Raw genomic sequence first — 20535 nt, forward strand, 5'->3', positions numbered from 1 at the left:
CATCTGGCATCTGTTGGTCTAGGAGTCATTTGTTTCTCTATATTCCCCGCCACCCCCACCTCCCCTTCTTCTTTTGGGGTTTGTATTTTGAAACAAAATGCCCAGCCCCATTTGTTACTGCAGTAGCAGCTGTGGATTTGTTTGATCAGGGAGAAAGAAAAGCTCAGCCCAGATGGTTCTCTGTGCTCCATCTATTTGTTTTGACTGCGTGTGTGTCACAAGCTGCCTTCTCCCAGCTGTAAGTTTCAGGTGAACGAAGCCTGTCTAGGGCAGATGTTGGAAAGCTAGTTAAAGGTTAACAAGCTTTATTTTGTTGTTGGCATGACCGTGTTGTAAGAATTTGCTGACAGTCACTGAGCAGGCGAGGAGCTATTGTTTACAGGGCTGACGAGAGGAGAGTAGCGGACAGAGGTGATGGACCTCTGGCCAGAGGTGCTGGGGACACCGTGCTTTTGGAGGGGACGTCTAGAAACGGATGGAGAGAGAACAGGCTTGTTCTGCGTAGTGCCAGCAGCACAGCCAGGTGTGGGCAGCCAGGAGCTGGATTTCTTATGTGAACCTCTTCAGGCTAAATCCTCACGGTGTGTTCCCTCCCAGGCAGCACCTGACCTCTGTCTAGCTGAGATTCCCATGGGGATCTGGAGCACGGTGTGAAACGTGCTGCCTTTGGGCTCTCTGGCTGCTCGCTGCGTGAGCCAATTAGGCAACTTCAGGGAGATGCAAACCAAAAGGACTCCGGTGTTATCTGTAGCAAGGAGGAATTAGTTGCCTAAAAATAAATAGGCTTCAGGGGGCTGGGTTAGGTGGAGAAAAGATCAAACACGTGTGGAAAGGCTGAGGCAGCTGTCAATCCAGAAAGTGCCTGTAAATCTAGACAGAGATATGTGAGTGCATGTATATGTGTGAGTGTGTTTTCTAGCTGTCTCAAAGTTAATTTTAACCATAGCTGGGTCACCCAAGGCAACTTCCCAGAGCCGTTCTTGTCCCTTTCTTGCCTCCTTGCCTGCAGACAAGAAAGAAACTGCTATGCTCAGATGTGAACAGTTGGTAGGATGGCTGGTGAAGCTGTCGTAAGGAGCTTTTTGTATTAAACATGCCCATAAACAAAACGGTGAGGCTGCCATAGGGATGAGATTAACAGGATTCATAATCCCTATAAACAGATTTGCTGAGCGCTGTATTAATGGGGAATTGTTAATTTGCCTTGCCTAATAAGTGGTCTGCTCTTGCAACTCTTCGTTGCCGTCACTGAGGACAGGACTGGAACAGTGTTTCCAGGTCTTGCTGACCAGCACGGAGAAATGCCTCGAGTGTAGCAGTCTTCTCTTCTGCTTAGCTGGGACAAAAAGATCGGGACCCAGTGCCCACCACGGGGAGGTGGAGGCTGTGTAGGCAGGTGACAACTAGAAGCAAAACTGGAGACAGGCAGGGGAGAAAAAAAACACACAAGGTCAAAAATAATTTCCAAAAGCTATCTTGTCCTTGTAGATGATGTTTGAAATATGATTAGTTAAATGACTCAAGTCTTTTTGGGGGAGGTGGAAGAAAAGCACTGGTGATCCTGGTGGGTTCCGTTGTGTGACCCTTTTGAAAACTGGGCAGCTCTTGGTAAGGAGATGCACGGACACACACGTACCCGTGTCAGAGCTGTATCTGGCAGTGGCACCGAGTCCATTCAGACGTGCAGTCCTGACAGGGAACATGAAACCTGGTTGTCTCCTGTTGGAGCCTTTGTAAGCATCTCCTCGCTGCTTTATTGTCAGGGAGCAGGGAGGAGCAGGAGATGTAACACAAGTTGCTGGTCTGGCAGCTCTGAACCAGTTAACCTGCACGTATATGTTCTCATCCCAGCTAGCTGGTAGATGAACAATTAATCTCTAAGCCTGGTGTACCAAGTCTACTGCTTTATTTCTGAATTAAGTCCTCTGGTGCAAGTACTAAGATTAAGTGTCACTTAAAACAACAAAAAAAAAAACTGCAGTGTTGTAAAATGGGCTTTGAGGAAAACTGGAGGAGGAGGATTTTATACCCAGAATTGGAACTCGGGGTTTATTTGTTAGGCAGGCTGCTCGTACGTTCCCAAAGCTGCTCCTCTGGGAGCAGCTCTCTGTGTCCAAGGGGACAGGTATTCCTTGCTGAGCTTAAAAGTGGTGCTGGACTGCTGTGCTAAGATTTGACAGAGCGATCAACTTCTTGTTGTAGTAAGAGCCATCAGCTTTTTGCCTCGTGTCTGCGGACCAGATCCTGTTCTCTTGGGAACTGAGAGAAAAACCTCCGTGGACAGCTAAAGAAAAGAGATTTTTTTTCTGCTACTTGTCCTTTCAGGTTCCTCTGGATGCTTGCCACTTAGCTCTGGGAGTCTTAAAACACCAAATGTAGCTCTGCATGAGGAAGAGGTGTTTGCGGCAGGTTTTCAAGCTCTTCCTCAGAACTGTTGAGCTGGGGGCATTATTACTGACTTCTTTTTAACGTGTCTGAATTGCATCTTTGCACCCTCAAATCCCCAGGAATCTGAAGGAAAGGCTTCAGAGAGGAGGGCAGATACCATGACATGTGCTGTGAGTTGTTGACCAGACAGTGCTGCTCAACGGGGGTGTGAATGTCTCTGGCCCCCTCCGACTGAGCCCTGTGCAGCTCCAGCTTTTCCCCAAGCGCAACAAATCCAGTGCTGAGCGCTTTTGGAAACACCATTGCTTTTTTGGGTGCAATTCCCTCGCAGGCAGCCAGCACCGGGTGGGATTTGGCAGGGCTGTGCTGAATGCCTTTGCTGGCTAAACATGTTTCCACTGCTGCTCAGGACAAAGTAACAGAGGGGCAGGATTGGATTTGTCTGATTGTCTTATATATAGAAAGGGCAGACAAAAACAGACCCAGTTACGCTAACGCAGCTGCTCCATAGTAACATGAGAGGGGGAGCAAGGGTATGAGTTGGCCTGCTGGTGCGTCTCCTATTGGTAGGGAAAACTAAAACTGAACTGTCCGTTCTGTATCCTGGCTTCTGGCAGATGGGTGCTGCCCTACAGGTAGCAGCTGGCTCTGCGTACCTTGAACGGTGCAGTTGGTAGGCGCCTAAAATGTTTGCTTGCTTTTTTTCTGATGTTTTTCCTGGACAGGGTGTGTATCTACCGGGAAGGTAGATCTCATATTAAGGCCTTCAATCCCAGAGGAAGGAATTCAAATGGTGTTTTTAGTGTCTTACAAGCATCTCAGTGTTCAGAGAGGCACTATGCTATTGTAGGATTCTCAGAGAAGCACTACACGATTGCAGGAAGAACTGGGCGAAGTGGCTGGAGGTAGCAGTGGTCTGTGAAGTGGCTGCCACCAGTGGGCTCGTTCCTGGGAGCCTGCTGCTAGGAGCAGAGCTGCGTGACTCGCTTAATGCTCGAAGTTACGTGAAGATGCACTTGGTTTTACCAAAGTGAAGGCGATCCACAGTCGTCTGTGCAGGGTGCTCGTTAAAATGACTGTGCTCCCCAGCAGACAGCCACCCATGTCAGACACCGGCTTGCTTTGTGGGCTGCTGGGGACAAGCCCCAGTGAGAAAGCGTAGTCTGGGTGTAGAGAGGCCTGATGGGCCTGGGCATGATCCTCGCAGAACAAGTGCGAATTGTACTGAGAAAGTAGAATGGGGAGAAACAACATCCCTAAACGGGTCTCTCTTTTAATTTGTACAAAGAGGAGGGGAATTTAATTGAGGATTTTGTTTCCACCCAAGCTAGTGCTTAGAAACCCTTTCTAATGAACTGGGCTTTGCATATGTACTGCTTTTAATATACTTCATCTTTATTGCCAGGAAAATTTCTGACAAAACACTGTTTGAAATAGATCAGAGCCTCATTGTATTTGTGAAACAATTGAGTTGTTGCGACAGGAAATGAACAGAGAAAACAGCCAAGGCTTGTATCTCTCTGATGTGAGCAGACACTTAGCTTCCCTGCAGCGGAGTTCTGTTCCTCCGTGTACGCTGTGTCTGTCAGGCATATTTTTCGTTACGCACGGTGTCGTGGCCAAGCCATTTGGTGCAGTGTGTACGCTTGCCTCGTTAAAGTTTGCCAAATATTAAGAATCTAATTACAGGGCAAAATCTGCAAGGGGAGAGGTGTAAAATAGAATTTTACTGAACCAAATCAAATCGAGCGGCGGTGATTGGAAAGCTGATGCAGATTGGCAACTACATAACAACGTGCTTTGCTGAACAATGTTCATTTAATGGCTTCTGAAAACGGTGTTTTTGCGTCTCCTGTTTGGGTCCCTGCTGTGTCTGCGAACAGCAGAGGGTAGGTTATTGCAGAGAGAACTAGGAAACCTTTATTTCCTTCTGTTAGGAATCCAGTAGCTGTTTGTGCAAGGATCTGGGTGGGTGGGAGGGTGCGTGTAAACAGCAGTGCCCATTGTGGTCTTACCGCTAGCAATGCTGCAAGGCTTGGGTTGCTAACACCATGTAAGAAGTGCTGTCCTGATCGGTATTATGCCAGTCTTATTGATACTAGCAGCTACCTTGTGGTTTCTTTGAGTTTGGTACTGAGCTTTCTCAGCTGTTCTTAACTTCATGTTCATCTTTAGTCAGAGGGAGTAGGTGATGTTGAAACAGCATCTTATGTGGCTGCTTTTCCGGCCGTGCTGTGTTGGTGGTATTGTGATGGCCATCTGCAGATTGGCTTGTCTGATTTGCCATTTTAAGCATCTTAATCGACCTTAAATGCTTCTAATTTAGAAATGGAAGTAGGTGGAAGGCTTGAGGGTTTTCTGTCTGCAACACCAGGAGAGCTGCCTGTTGCCTCCTGGTTCACACTTTCCTAAGCATTCTGCTGCAGCAGTAATTGGGTGCACACGAATCTTTCTGATCTTCCTTCCCTGTTTATATTTACCTTGTCTGTGTCATGCTACCCAGCCTACTCTCTCTTTAATAAAGAGATATTGCCTAAGCAGAAAAGCTTTAGACACTAGGGTTAATTGACTGGCATGCATTTGTTGATTGTATAAAAACAAATGGAGAGGTGATGTTAGCAGACTCGTCTGTGCTTCTGTACTTATTTTTAACCTCAGCTGTAAAGCTGTAGTTGTGCTGAGCCTTTTTTTTTTTAATCCTATCTCTCACAATTTGGGATCTTGTCAACGTCTCTACCAGTTATGTATGTTACTACAGAAATAGGAGCTGTGGCTTGAGACCTTCTGGCTTCCTAGAATTAAAGTAGAAAACTAAATCAGTTGCTGTTTCCCCATGTTCCTGGTTTCTTCATAGATTCCTTGCCCATCAACAGGCTCCCTGCCCTTTTCTAAATACCCTGCAGCAGTAATCCATGCTCTCAGCAGGAGCTGCCATTCATCATTTGGGACTCCTCACGTCTGCAATTATTTCACCTCTTGGGTGAGGCTATTAGGCCAGCTCGGACCTGAGCATCAGAGCCCACTGAATGAAGCTCAGGGCTCAGAAAGGGAGAGCAGGGCAGAACCAGGTCAGCGATAAAAAGGCAGGAGGCTGAAATAAGGTATTTTCACTCTGTCACAGGGCTGGCTTTTTAGACTAAAGCAAACTGCAGGTTCTCATTGTCTCTGTTGGTTCAGTGATTGAAAAGTGCCTCTCTGCTCTGCAGAGTAACTGTGAAATAGAAATGCTAATCCCCTTCCTCTACTATCAACTGCTTCATGCACTGTTTTTATTTTTCCCCTACAGGCCAGCAGCCCACAGGATCTTCGTCTCTTCTATGAGAAAAACAAGATGCTGATGCCGAAGTAAGCATTCTCCCAGTGTTCATATTTGTATGCACTTGTTTACTCTCTTTACACGTATCCCCACGTGCTTCTGGCTTGTCACATGGGGAGATGCCTATAAAATATTTGGCTACCTGCCTTGCCCCGTTGCTTAAACCAGCAGTGATGGGGCTCAGAGAAAGTCAGAGAGCAGCAGATTTCCAGAGATGGTGTTCTTGCTTTCTGTAGATACTACTGCTCTCCTCTATTGCAAAAAAAAAAAAAATAAAAATCAAGGTGGTTCATGATTTCAGGAGCCAGGTTGTAGTCCTTTCCTGTGTATGGCTTCTCTGAGGCTGGGTACCACTATTAAGAAGAAGAAATCATGGCAATTCTTGACTCATGCAAGCAGCCAAACTTCGGCTTCTCCTGCAATCTGTCATACCTGCCTGGAGATCACATTCCCATGTTTTCATGTGTCAGAATAGCAACTGCTTGTGTCCATCCTGCTAACAGGAGGAGATACTGTAACCGCTGTGGAAATGGACACTGCTGCAGTCTCAGTGGGGCACGGAAGAAAGATAACTGCCCTCATCCCAGGGGTATATGTTACCTGGTGAAGTAACTAGCTGCTACGCGGTGCTGTGATTCGTCAGTATATTTTGGTTTTGTTGCTGTGGTCTTCACTTTTGAACTGTGAGCTCTTAAAGCCAAACCTCATGCTTGCTTTTGAAACCTCAGCCTGGTATAGAGAAAGTGCTGAAGTTCCAGATTACACATCCAAATTCTGGAAGGCATTTTTAACCAGAAAGTTAGCTTCCTTTTGGCAGAGCTGCTAATGCAGCCACATATGTTGGAAGTTCATTGAGTTGATTTGGATTTTTCCTTGTTAGTTCAGACAGCTTTAAGAGAGAAAAGAAAGAACTACAAAGCAGCCAGACCTCTTACCAATGACTTGTGCTATGCATTTAATTTCCCTTTGAATACCTCATTTTTTGATTTTTGGGGTGAAGGGGAAAACTTCAATCAGAATTAAATTTGGTGTACCTGCATACTCTTCTGGATTGAACCAGAGGGTGTGATAGAGTAAAACACCCAAACAAAACAATTCGGAACAAAACCACTCCTACATAGCTGGAGCCGAATAGTCTGTGTGAACAGAAAGCAGCCCTTCTGTTTCCCCTACACAGCCTTAAACATGGCTGCTCACCTTCGAGGTAGTGCCTCTTACAAAGAGAGAAATAAATCCCTACAATTAATAAGTTCCCTTGCGCTGATCGTGCTGCCCTGCTGCTGCTTTGGCTCGTGTATGCAGTAGGAGACAGCCAAGGGGAGGAATGAAACTCAGCTATAAGAGGAGAGCATGTCTGTTCGTGTAGGGATTAGTCCTCTTTCTTCATTAGGAGCTCGCTATAGCCACTGCGTTTACAATGTTCACTCATCTCTGCTTTTTAACTCCCAAATATCACCAAAGTTTAAATCCAAGCCCATTTTTTTTTTCCACCATAGAAGTTGGATCCAAAGTGGCCTTTTGTTAATGCTTTCCCAAGTTTGTCCGTGTGTCTCTTCAATGTGAGCCGCAATCTGTGCTATTTCCTGAGTAAACACGAACAAACTGCCTCCATCAGCCCTGCCAGCGCAGGATGAAACACGAAACCACTCGAGAGATCTCATTCTCAGACTGCAGCAGTGCCAGGGTTTGGTTTCATTCTCCTCGGGGCTAGGCATGCTGGCACCCACCTCCCCAGCATCCCCACGGAAAGCGGTGTGTTTTGGCCTGGGAGTGGGGTGGGGAAGAGAAGCTGATTAAACCCTCAGCAGCAGCCTCTGCCTCCCAAGCCGATGCTATCACTGACAGGTGAAATGCCATTCGGAGGCGGGGAGCCCGTGTCGGTAGGACCAAGCCCAAAGGCCTCACAATTTTAATAGCGCCGATCTAAATAACTAACATTCGTTGCCTGATTTGCATGGCAAAGTATATAGTAGATCACGGGAGGAAGGAGGCAGCTTTGTTGCTGCTGTTTAAAAAGATGGCCTTGGAAAACAATACTGTAGGTTTCGAAGCTTGATGGTTTAGAGGTGAGAGGTATGAGGAGACAAACAGGCTGTTAATCTGCACTGTCCTCGGTCTGTTCTGACATCTGAGGTCTACTACTTGACCTGCCTGTTTCTTGGCTTTAAAGTCATACAAAAGCTCAAGTCATTGCTGGGAAACAGACTCATTTTGGATGAGCAGTTTGTGTCATGGATAAATAAGTTATGACGATAACACCGGAGGACTGCAGGACTCCTGCTCTAATGTATTTTTCAGGAGACTGTTAGCTGTGGTATGCGGGGTTATTCCATTACGTGTTGTGCTTCTGAGGCACGCCTTTTTTTTGACAAGCTGTTGTTTTCTCTTGGCTCAAACTGAGGCTTGGTTTAACTGCGTCCCTTCCAGAGCCCCGGTGCCCCCTCTGTCAGCCGGGGAAGACCCACACAAGCATTAGAGTGTCAGGGATGGAAAAGCAGCTCCTCCAGCACAAACAAGCATGACGGATGCTTGGCATGATCCTCTGTTCTAGGAATCACTGGGCTCAAATTCCTGCACAAGCGAGGCCTAGGACTTCACAGAATATATATAAATACACACCTTGCCCAACATCTCTGGTTTCACTCCAAACCAAACGAGATTCTGGCAGAGCCAGCTAGCTCTTCTTTCCCCCCACACTCACACTTCTGACCCAGCTTCTTTTTCACCCTGTCTGCGACATGGTGGAAGTGGTGCAGGAGCAGTTGTGTCACCCCGTGCGGTCGGCCTTGGCTTCAGGGTGGTGAGCGATGCCAGCCCAGCAGAGCGGAGCACTGCTCGAGCGAGCCACGTGCTGCGCGACCGAGTCGGCTCGGGCTCAGCGCAGTTGGAATTACTGGGCTGAGCACACATGCCTTCACCTCGGCTGACCCTTGTGTGGGGAGAGGGGAAAGCTTGGCAGACCGTGGGGCCATGCCGGGCACAGCCACGATAAACAGAGTTAACGCTGAAAGGAGTTGGAGCCACCTCCGCTGAATTTGGAGAGCTCTGCTCTGGCTGCAGACAGGATGCTGCAAATACAGCCCCTAACTGTGCTGCTGGTTGCAGAGGAAAGGCAGCAGAACTGAATCCACTTACGCAAGAGCTGAACTCTACTTTCCCTTCCTTAATCCGTTCATTTATTCCCTGCTTTTTGCAGTATATCAGAGTTATAAAGAGCTGACCTGGCCTCTCCCCAATCTGCTTGTGGGGTTGGAGAGAGCAACGATTTGCTGGCTCTTCTGTGCTGCAGTGGCCATTGAAAAGAGAATTTTCTTCCTAGCTAAACTGGAAAGTAGGGAAATAGCTGCACTAATTTGAGCTTGCTTGAGTGCCAGATGCTCAGATCTTACTGGCCTTTGATTAATAAATGATCTATATCGAGAAGCAAATAGACAGAGGTCACTTGCCAGTCTTACATAAGCAGCATTTACAAAGAAATGCCTTAATAAAATGGCAGTAACTGGTGATACATTTCACCACGAATGTCCTAATTGGGAGCTTCCCCTCAGTAACTGCTTCATTTTAACGACCTCCTTATTCCTGTTAGAGCAAGTAGAAGGTATTTTATTCAGCATGTGCAAAATATTGCATATTGACTAGACTGAGCTGAGAACCAGAGGGTTGGAAGTGCAGTGGAAGGGAAGGATCTGCGGGTGCTCGTGGGAGAGGCCACTAAAGCTCGATTCACTGTGGCCTTAGCAGTGACAATGGGGAGTAAAAGCCAAACAGATGCAGAGAGGTTCCTGTCCAGCCTCTCTCCAGGGAGTTCCTATGGTGTTCCTAGCCAAGCAGGCAGAAAGTGAGTTTGCACTTGCAGTTCGCCTTCGTGAATATGCAGAAGTAGCTTCAGTAGATGGAGGGTCTCTTACATGCTTTTGTTTTTGATCCTAGCATCCCAAGGGAGACATCAAGCCACCTGAGGCAGCTGCTGCTGGGCCTTCTGCAGCGCAATCACAAGGACCGCATGGACTTCGGTAAGAGACCTCCTTCCAGTTCTAGCTGTGCTGCTTGTCTCTGCCTTCCTTTGACCTATTGCACTGCACAGACCTCCGTGGTTTTGGCCGGTGCTAGGAAAAGCATCCAGACTGGTAGTACCTGGCTTCTTCCTTGCATTCCCTCTCCCAGCTTCTGCTTTTGTAGTCTCTGAACTTGTGTTGTTAAGCATGCTATCAGGGGAAACGTGCATCTTGTGCATCCCAGTTCTTACTGTCACAGTTTCTTCCCCAAGCTGCAGGCTGTATCCATTTAATGTATACACTCTCTGACTCTCACTATCGACCTGTCTCCTGACTTGACTGGCATGGAGACTTCCTTTTTAAATTTTTTTTTCAGTGTCTTAATTCCTTTTGGGCTGAGAACAATCATTAGGTGCTAGGCAGTTCAGAGAAAGAGACAGTCTAGACGTTTCTTGGGACAAGAACATTGTCTTCCTTGTGTCTTCCTCACCAAGGAAGTTGGTCCTGATGGTGTGTTAGTCTCTGAATGCAGAGAAGAACAGCAGTGCTGTTCAGAGAAGAACAAACACAAGCTTTGCTTCCATTAGCTTGTGTTGCTGGTGAATGGGTAAGTTTGCTGCTCCAGCCTCCATGTTTGAATTAGGTTTGGCACTGGGCAAGCCTGTTTAAGTGGTTTCCTTGCTGCTGGGGCCTCAAAGCGCACAGATCTGTGTTGAGTATCAGTTGTGCACCATCACAACACCAGCCAACAATTAGCTGCTTTTTGCACATCCATTGTGTTTTTCCTCGAGAATAAAGTGTGCTTGTTTGTGCTTTCAGGATATTACTTTTTAGTCAGACTTGGATAAAAGGGTTTGGTATTTGCCTTCTGGGGGTTAGTTTTCTGTTAATTTTTGTTGCTTATCAGCCCAGGTGGATTGTTTCCTGCAGGGCATCACACGCTAGTTGATGAAGATAAATTGTTTTGCAGCCTCTGTTATTCTTTTGGATTAGAGTTATTGGGAAAGCCTTTCTGGGGACGCTGTCATCTGGGTACAGCAAGTACATGGATTAACCGAGGCTGATCATAATTATCCAGTGCTGAATGTGAAGGACTACTGCTTGCTGCAGTGCGGAAGTGAGAACACAAGCCTTTTCAAAAGGGAGTTGTTGAAGCTACGAACAGACCGAATATAAGTATCTCTCAGCAGTCTGTGCAGACCTTCTCTCTGGGTTGTGCATCTCTGCTGCTTCTGTCATGCTGCTGTACATTTCAAAAGAAAAATACATGTGCGGCTTCTGTTTCCCCTCTGTCAGAAATGGAGTCTGGTAAACCTTTTTAGCCACCCTACAAGCTGGTTTTGTACCTCTTGGGAGTAAACTGCATGAGTCATTGTCTCTCTAACACTTGGAAATTTGAGATAATATGCTTTGATTTCACTCAAGACAACGGTTACAGCACATCTTGCTGGATAGAGATTGCTGCCTGTTAATCACATAAGGGATCCTTTTCTCTGCAGATTGGCATGTCCTTGTGAGATAGAATTGTTTCTCAGGGAAGGCTTGCAGGTTCCTAGAGGAGCCTGCGTTTGAGATGGACCTTGTGCCTCATAGAAGGCAGATCTCAATGGCTGTCTGGCATCTTTCTCATCCACCTCTCCTTCCTTTCTCCTGTTTACTTCTGTTGAAGTATGAGCTTCATCCCTGCTTGTGACACAACTGTTTTCCTTCCCCTACTGTCTTATGCTGCTAGGTCTTCAGCTCCTTTATGTTCCTGGGGGCTCAGACCCTGAAATACACCTGCTGAATGTTCCTTTATTCCTTTCCTTAGTGTCAGCTCAGGACGCTGCCAGATGATGCCTCTTGCCAAAACAGTAGCAGTGTTTAAATGGGAGCACATCTCTGTGCCCACCTACCATCATGTTTTCAGCTGCTGCCAGTGGCCAGCAGTGCACAGACTGTGAATGTCCTGAAGCTCAAGATCCAATCTGAAGCAGATCCCCAAGCCATTTCTCTTAGGTGGCTCCTGGTACACCAGTACTGTGTCCTGCTACTGGCAAACTAACCAGAGGCTACTCTGTCCACGTATGCTGTTTATAAAAAATGTTTGGCTGATGGTCAGTGCCTTTGTTAGCTGTCCCTTTACCCTTCTGCGCTCTGAAGGTGAAGATCCACGTGCACTGCTGGGTCAGGGCGGATCACGGAGGAGCTGGATGTGCTCTTCCTTCTTGGTCCCTGAGGCCGGCCCCTTTAATCTGTCTGGAGGTGTGCGTGGTGTCCTGCACAAAGCTCCCCCGCATCTTGGTTCACCCAAAAGCATTCATTATGCAAGACTGAAGTTCCTTTTGCTTGTTGTGTGTCTCAGCTGCTCTTCTACCAGGAACTGATGGCCTTTGCAATTCCAGGATTATCTAGAGGAGCACAAGGAGGGTTTCAAGTTGAAGTTTCCTGTTGATGATCACAAGCAGGGTTGTTAAATTTTGCTTTGTAAGCACAGCTAACAAGCAATTTGGAGGGGGAAGCATGGAAGAAGTAGTCATTTCCACCCCCTCAGATGTTACTACATAACCAGCTGAATCAGCGTAGCTGAGGGGATGGTACCTCTAGAGGAGTGGGCTCAAGAAGCAGCAGGAAAGTCCAGCAGCTGAGCAGCTCCTCACGAATAGGGATGTTCTTCATCCACAGCAGATTTTATCTGTGAGATTCCAACATTCCCTGCCAGAGGAACCTGGCATCGCTTCTGCTGTGCAGAGTGCCAAACCAGCGTGCTCTGACTGCAGGACCCTGGCGTGGCCGTGGCAAGGAGCGGCTTGGGAAAGAAGGATTAAGTTGTGTTGTTTTCTTTTTTTTAAAAAAGACGTCAAAACCAGTTGCTACTTTCTGGAAAGCTCACTGTCTGAAGAGGAGCTGTTTACAGAATTCAGAAGTTCGTAAACCTTGGGTGTTGCAATAGGAAATCCATGCTGGGAAAACAAGTTGAGCTGCTCTCGCAGTTAGCCAAATAGCCAGCGCTGATCCATGACTAATGCTCCTGAAAGGCTGAGTCGCTTCGGCTTGCTGATTGTGGTAGAGAAGGGGAGGGCTCTGCTAGGACTCGGTGTAGAACTTCACTGGATTGGAGATGGCAGAGTCAGGAGAGGTGCTTAGGAGGACAGGGGAATATGTAGAGGGTCTCTAGCAAGCCAGGATGGAAACATTTGACCTGGACCAGTAGAATATCCTCCCCTAATAAGCAAATCTGTGGCAGTTGTGCTGGTGTAAAAGGGAGTTCTGGGCTTTCAATTCTGTGGTGGCCTTTTAGAAAATGCATTTCTGCCTTAAGTGCAGGATGGGTTTGGCTCTGTGGATCATGGAAGATCACTTCGTAGAAGTGTTTGTCTCTTCTGTGGAATTAGTGGCAGCACGGTATAAACATATAGTTTCCCTGGGTTCCTACGATTAGGGTATCTTGTCGTCCTGATCAGTCAGGAATTAGGGCTTTTAATGCTTCTTTGCATTTTAGAATTCCCCTTCTTGCTGATACAAGCTTGTGACATGGCCATGCCAGCTCCTGACAGTCAGTTTCTGGCCCTTGGTAACTGATTCCAACAACTGCAACAGCTGTTGGAAGACGGGAGTATTTGCAAGTAATTTGGTTTATGCTCCTGGCAACCCGAAGTTGTAGCTTGCAGCAAAACCTTACCAAGTTCTTTAATACCCTGTGGGGAAGGAAAATCCATTTGTACTGGTGGTGAGTCCAAAGGTTCAAATCTTCATGTCTTTTGGCCATGCTTTTGGCAAAACTTTTTTTCCTCCCTTTTTATTTTTTCATTCGTGTAGCTGGCCAGCCTGATCTCCCTCTCCACCCCCAACTGATGTTGCAGAGATGCCTGTAGCGTAGGAGCTACTGTTTTATTTTGTTTTCCCTTATAGTTATTTGGATTCAGGGATCACTGTCTAACTTATTTTTTTGAGCAAGTCCTACATCCGGTTGCATCTGCATTCTTGACCAGTGTTATCTGCATCAACAGTCAGATTCCATGGTTAAGTGACTGGACTGTGTGGAAAAATCACTGTAAAAATACTGTAACTTGTTATGCTTAACTGCTTTGTAAACTCCTTACAGTCATTTCCTTTCACTGACTCATTGTTCTTGATATTTTTTCAGATGAGTTTTTCCATCACCCATTCTTGGATGCAAGTGCCTCTATGAAGAAATGTAAGTGTCGCATTTCTATTACAACAGTTTTTGAACCATGACGTGTCTTCTGTGCTGCTAGTTCAAAAGGAAACAAAAAGACTGCTTTGTTTTCTTGGTTATTTAGGTGTAGATTCAGGGTTCATTACCGTGTCGTGTCCAGATTTTGCTATCAAAATGTATTTAATGTTGCCGACATCTTCAAAGGGAGGATTTGGGGACTATTTAGAAACCTAAATGAGAGGTAAACGTAGCTTTGAAATGCATTCAGTTGTTCTCTGTGAAGTGCTTGGCCAGTGGGGATGCTTGTAGGTAAACAGGCTTATGCAGCAAGATCATGTTTTTTCAGCCACGTCAGTAGGACAATTCAAGATAGTGAATGGGCAGAAAGGTGACATTCTTGTCAGGTGTGGTACATTTGGTACAACCACCTAATGGGAAGAACATTTGGTAACTGAAACCTGCCACGCTTACCTCCAAAGTCTTGCAAAATCTTGTTTTAGAAAGGTTATTTACCGGTGCTCTGTGAGAACTGTCCAAAACAAAGCCGGATTTCTATTGAGGATTCTTTTTCCTCTTCTGAATCAAAACTTTGCAAATTTCCAACCACAAGTACTGTGATTCAGTTTTGTTTGTGGGAAAACAATTCCGAACTGCTGCCAGCGCATGGGATGTAACACTGCTGGCCAAAAGACTTGGTTTAGTGGAATCGTATATGGTCATCTGTTTTCTTCTGGAAGGATCCTCTTGGGCCTTCAATCTCTTAAGTAAGTGATAGTCACTGCTGGAAACCTTGGCTCTGATTTGGGGTGCCCAACGCAAGGGCTGGAGGTTTCAGAGGAAACGTGCTTTCTGAACACGGAGCCACTCTCGGACATGTGTCGCAGTGGATGCCACTGGAGGGAAGAGCAGGACTTCTCCGTTGTTTCTGATACAGATTTCTAACTGTGTATGTAGGTGACCGTCCTGCGGGCAAGAAAAGATGGTTCTGGTTTAGGGGAGCTTGCAAAGCTGCAAGATGTGGCGTGAGTCCTGTGAAGCGGGACTCCTCTTCAGGCAAGAAAGGGCTCTGCCTGTTTAGGAAGCCAGCTCCGAAGCCAGCTCGGCACTCAGCACCTGCTGTACCGCTGCTGTGTGAGAAAAGGCCTTCGGAGCCTGATCCCCCTGCGGGCGGGGAAGGGCTGCCACGGCTCTGTCCTGCATGCCAGCCAGCTCATCTCTTACCTCCAGCTGCTTGGTTGCTTCATTGGCCAGAGGAACAGGAAACCCCCTGCAAACATGAAAGGATTCTGCTGGCTTGGCCTCAGTTTCCGACTTCAGCACACTTGCTGTGCAGAAACCAGAGGCACCGTTATGAGCAGGGGTTTCTAGCTCAGCCTTTGCCCCCATCTGCACCACAGTTAATGGCGTGTGGTCAAGGCCCAGTTAAGAGGGGCCCTATACAGGCAGGTGAGGACTGTCCCAACTCCAGACCTTTCTGCCGCCCTGCTGGCCCCCGCCTCCAGGTCTATGTTCCCAGCCTGGAGTCCTCTCCAGGCAGGAGAGACTACTACTGGTTTTGAAAAGATGAGGGGAGCAATACCTCTTCGTTGCTGGAAGTCTCCAAGATGTTGTGCGCTGGTAGAAGCCTGCTACGGGAGGAGATCGTTCTTGTAGTCTGCTGTGGAGGCACCAGCTGCTGGATGGAGGCCTCCGGGAAGTGCAGTGAAGAGCCTGGATGAGAGGCTGCGTGTGGAAGTAGTGGTCCTGTTGACTTCTGAACACGTGAGAGAAGAACCAGTGTGTCAGCAAACGTCTGGGTTGTGGTGGTCTCGTAAGAAAAACTCAGCTGTACAGGGCACTGCTTAACACCGTAGGGGGCTTAGTATCTGCACAGGTCTAGGTGACAAAATGCAGTCACAGTTGCTCAGGGGCTAGCCCCCTGGCTGTGTGTGCAGAACTAAAACAAGTCCAGAAGTTTATTGTGGTACTTCACATAAATGTGTGGCACCGCATCACAAGTGTGGGAAGTATTGAAGACGACGAGATGGCTGCATTTGAATCATGATGGTTGTGCTCAAATTGGATTGCATAGTGGAGAACTGGGAGGAGGAACGGCCTGCCCTGGTGATTTCATTCTCCCTGGGAACTGATAATCGTGCTACCGGTGACTTTAGGGGAAGCACAAGTAGGTCATGCAGATTTGAGCGTGCAAGTTTCCCTTAGAGTCTGCATAATCTGCACAAGCATCTGTGTTTGGAACAATACCTGTTGCATGGTGAATGCACCAAGACTTCAGCTCTGCCCAGGGACCCAGCGTGCAGCCTAACGGAGCTTACAGTTCGGGGATGCCTGTGCTGTGGATGCCGATAACCGCATGCATTTAGGTCCCAAACCAGTTTTAACGTGAGCTGCTCACTTTCCATCTGAGGATGTCTGGAGTCTGAGCTGAGCCCGGTGGCCTCTGCCCCTGCAGGCAGATCTGCCCTCAGGCAGAGGGGCAGAACGGGAGAGTTGCCACCAGCACACGGAGCTGAGGACATCACCCGGGCTCCCGAGCGCTGCAAAGGCTGGTCCAGACCTGGTCAAAACACAGCGATTAAAAATGAAGTAAGAGCTATCAGCTATTCATTCTGTTGGGATATGTGTTAGTCTGCCACCTCCTGAAATCGTACAGATTTCCTCTAGTGCAAGGAAATTTTGGATTTCATAATGCTATTTAAGAGCTCCACGGTATTCCCAAGTGGATAACTTTGAAGTTGCCAAAGCTACCTCATTTCAATAAATTTTCATATTTTTCAAGATGCTTCATCAAAATCAACATTTCTGTCAAAAATCTTTAAATATGACTCTTCTAACAAATTCATCCTCTCCTCTGAGGTCTCGAGGGATGGTAATTCTCCTGTCCCTTGAATCATCTCGCTCCTTTAGTGAAAGAAGGACCTAAATCTTCTGATATCCAGTGCTGACCACAAAGCTCTGATTGCCACAGGCTTTAGCCTGCAGAGTGGGTTCAAGGCCTTGGGTTTTAAGTAAACCGTGCACTTTACGTTCTGTTTCTTTATTTATATTTTATTACGGGTTTTGTACATGTGACTAATGTACTATAGATGTGTAAAATTGTGTTAATAAAGTCTTTAAAATACCCTGTCTAGCCAGGATGTCGTCTGTCTCTAGCCAGGCCTCTGATCGCCATGTAGGATGGGGCAGTGCGTTACAGTAATAACACAGGAGGAGGCATAATTAGATACTTGTGCAAGTCTTCAGTCCGTAAACACGTTGTAATTGGCACCCGTGCAGAGTATTTTGGAGTTCTTTTGCTCCTGTCTTTAATGAATGCAAAGCTGGTACCTCCTTTGCTCTGACTTAAGAGAGTTTAAACATGAGCAGTTGTGGTTCAGAAGTGCACGAGGTAATGCTGCTGGGATGGTTCAAGTGTCTGGAAGATGTCTGGCTTGTGTTTTTTCCATCTTTATAATCTTAGTGTACATAAAATACCCAGGTAGAAACTAGCAAAAAATCACCATCACTTGTGCAGATAAAAAATTTTAATGGTAAGACTTTTTTTTTTTACTCTAAAAACAATCTTAGTCTTCAGGCAAGTCCTTTGTTTTTGCACTCAAACTACTGCCTTGTCAGAGACTGCAGTCAAATAACTTCTTGATGATTGGTTTTGATTAAATCCAGATAATAACAAAAATGCGTCTCTCCAATGCGTGTAAAACTCAGATTCCAAATAAAGCTTCTGTAAAGCCTGAGGCTCAGTTATTTTTAGGACAGCCCAGCCCCTTGTAGGATGATTTGTCAGCAGTGATTTTTGCAGGTGTAGGATCCAGGATCAAGATGCACACAGCTGGAGCGCAGGCTTCCCTCTGCAGCTCGTAGCTCTCCCATTTGAAACCAGTTGACTTTGGTTATGCAACATCCACTCTGACTGTTTTGGTGCTGGAACGAGTTGGAGAGGACAATTACGAGAACAGACTTATTTACATTACAATTACAATCCAGCAATTTTTGGATTTGGGTGGGGGCCTACAATTCTCATTAATATTCCCCGCATTCAGACTCGAGCTGAAAACACGATGAGCCAAGTGTTTGCACCCTTTTTAATTTTGAACTGGGAGTGCCTGGGCGTGTGGAGGAGATGGAAGCGAGTGTCGGGCTTCCAAGCTCTCCTGGGTGCCTGGCAGGGAAAAATGCACCGACAGGCGTGTGGGAGTCAGATAGCTGGTCAGAGCCAAACCTCAGGGCTCTACTTGCATGGACTGAAAGTTCATTGTTAGCATCAGGAGCTTTTGTATTGGGCCTCCCAGTATTACAGAGTGGATTTGGGGAGTTTGGGTTTTAAGGAAGAACACGATTAAAGATGCTGTATCTAAAGGTTGTGCTTCATGCAGATAGAATTTTAATCTGGGTTTCAGTTGGTAGCGGAGAAGCCTGCCTGCTTGTCTTCCTGTAGAGATTAGCAGAAGGCTGGCCAAAGCAAATAGACAGAAATAGAAAAGTCTCAATTCCAGCCAGGTTTAAATCAATAATAAACACAAAATCAAAATAGTGTGGAAGGGACCTTGAGAGAGCCCTGAAATGACTCTAATGAAAATACTAGTTCCAGGAAAAATGAACCGTGGCACAAGTTTTGCAGCAGGCCCATGTGGATACAGTTCAAAAATCACTTACCTTTTCCTAAAAGAGCCTTTATGTAATGGGGAGGTCTGTCTGCACAGGGGTGAATTGTTCTGTAGGAGCTGGTGAGATAATGGGGAAATGTCCCCCCTGGTTTCTGGGAATTGTATAGGGAAGGCAGTAGGGATTCCTCTGCAGGAGTCAATCTGGGATCCAGAAGGAGCGCGTTAGAGGCAGGACAGGGCTCTCCATCTTGCAGGCGAGTTCTCAGCCCTCTGTGTGTGTTCCCTGAGTGTGGGGAGCGCACCAGCTGTGCGGGAAGCCCACTGAGCTGCGAGAGGATGCCGGCTGTGGGCGATGTGGCTCTCCGTGCCAAGTCCTTGACCGACCTCCCAGAAAGTCCGTCTGTAGGGTGCCGCGGTGCTTGTTCCTATACTGGATGTGGGACGGCGTGTTTTAGCTGCAAGGCCCACTGCAGGGACAAACCCAGTACAGCGTAGATGCAGGGGGTGAAAATAAAGTAGCCTCTAACAAAGCTTTGCAAAGATTTTTTTCATTATGGACCTAAGCTGTAAAGCTGTGGTGGAGCGAGCGCTGCCCGTGTGTTCTGACACAAGCCGGGGAGGCGTCCGTGCGTGCGCACGCTTGTGTGGCACTGCAGCCACCCGCAGCAGTCCTCGGGGGACTTCCTGCTGCACGAGGGCCCGCGCTCTGCTGAATCGCCCCCTTTGCAGGGTAGCCTAACGTCTGCAGGAAAGCGTTCCGTTTCTGGTAGCTTTAGCGAGGGGTGGAGAAGATCGCTGTGACCCCGGTTACACCGTTCCAGTTTTAAGTCTGCGCTGCTTTGCCTTGGTTTTTCTGTTGCTGCTCTTGTTGCATCCCTGTCGGAGTGAAGAGTTCAGCAGCTGGGTGACCGCTCTCTTTGTGCTGGGAGACGCCGAGCTAGTCATCCTTTAACCTCCTTTGATAGGCTAAACGTTTTAAAGCCTTTTATTAAAAGGCATATTTTCCCATTCTTTTATCATTAAAACACTGTTTCAACAGTTAATTGCAGAGAGATGTACTTTTATTTTTCTAGCCAGTTGAGTGGAGTATGTTGTAGCAGCTGGTGCAATTAATGACAGGAGTAGTTTTACTTCAAACAGAAGTGTTCTTTGAGACGTTATTACTCCTCCTTGCATTAAGCAGGGAGTCATTAGCACAGGTCCTGTAAAGGTAGAAATTGATACAAGATGCTAATTCTCTGCCAGCACAATGGAAGAGGAGCAAAGCAAAATGTTCTCCTCACTTAACCGTCGCCTCTGATCTCTGTCTAAAGTCATTCAAATACCAAGGTGGTTGCAAAGTAAAATCTGATTTTAAGAAGCTTAGCAAGGACGTTGGGACTCTCTTGCATCTTTGTACCACTTAGTCTGGTGCTGGGGGACTGGGGAGTTTGAAGCACTGAAAGTTTCAAAGCCCGTTGAGGAGTCACTGTTACCTTTGACTCATCTCCCTCCTGAGCTGAGCTCTCCCAAGCTATTTATTGAACCTCACTTGCATAAGTCGTTGGAGTTGAGTGTCCTTTGCTCTTGTGATGCCTTGATCATCTTTTCTGCCTGAAGGTCGATGCTAACTTGTCCTTTCAGCGTGAGCTGTATGCCTCTGTCAAGATTACAGGAAAAACAGTTCAGTAATGAAGTAAATAAAGCGAACGGTTCTGATACTGAACAATAAAACGTCAAGAGAAGGGCTGCAAGAACAGCCAGCGCTCTGGAACAGTTTCTGCACGAAGAGATTAAATAAGCAAAAGCTCTTTAACTTGCAGAAGGTGTCACCGAGGAAGAATGAGCTGAGGAATAAGAAGCAATGAACTGTTTCCTTGTGGAATGATTAAATCTGTGGGGTTTTATACTATGTGGCCTAAGATGCCTGAACGACTTCTGGGGGGGCAGCAAGCACAAAGCAGAAATGAGAAGTTACCTTTACGTAGCGAAGAACTTTGTTTCCCCAGGATGTCTCGGATATCGAGTGTGTTCTGGGAGCCGTTAGGCAAACAGAGGAGCACAGCTCTGCAAGGGCTTTACAAAGGGCTGATG

At 46.9% G+C, this 20535-nt stretch overlaps 1 protein-coding gene across 3 annotated transcripts in view; it reads left to right on the plus strand.

The window, feature by feature from the left end:
* Window positions 1-20535, plus strand: part of ULK1 (unc-51 like autophagy activating kinase 1) — a 78536-nt gene that overhangs the window by 28772 nt on the left and 29229 nt on the right. For all 3 annotated transcript variants that reach the window (XM_080558940.1, XM_080558942.1, XM_080558941.1), the window contains exons 9-11: window positions 5675-5733; window positions 9635-9717; window positions 13826-13876. In XM_080558940.1, the coding sequence (XP_080415066.1) occupies window positions 5675-5733; window positions 9635-9717; window positions 13826-13876 (193 nt within the window). The remainder of the gene's footprint in view (window positions 1-5674; window positions 5734-9634; window positions 9718-13825; window positions 13877-20535) is intronic.

Source organism: Anser brachyrhynchus (genome assembly GCF_964034855.1).
Source record: "Anser brachyrhynchus genome assembly, chromosome: 17".
NCBI classification, from domain to species: domain Eukaryota; kingdom Metazoa; phylum Chordata; class Aves; order Anseriformes; family Anatidae; genus Anser; species Anser brachyrhynchus.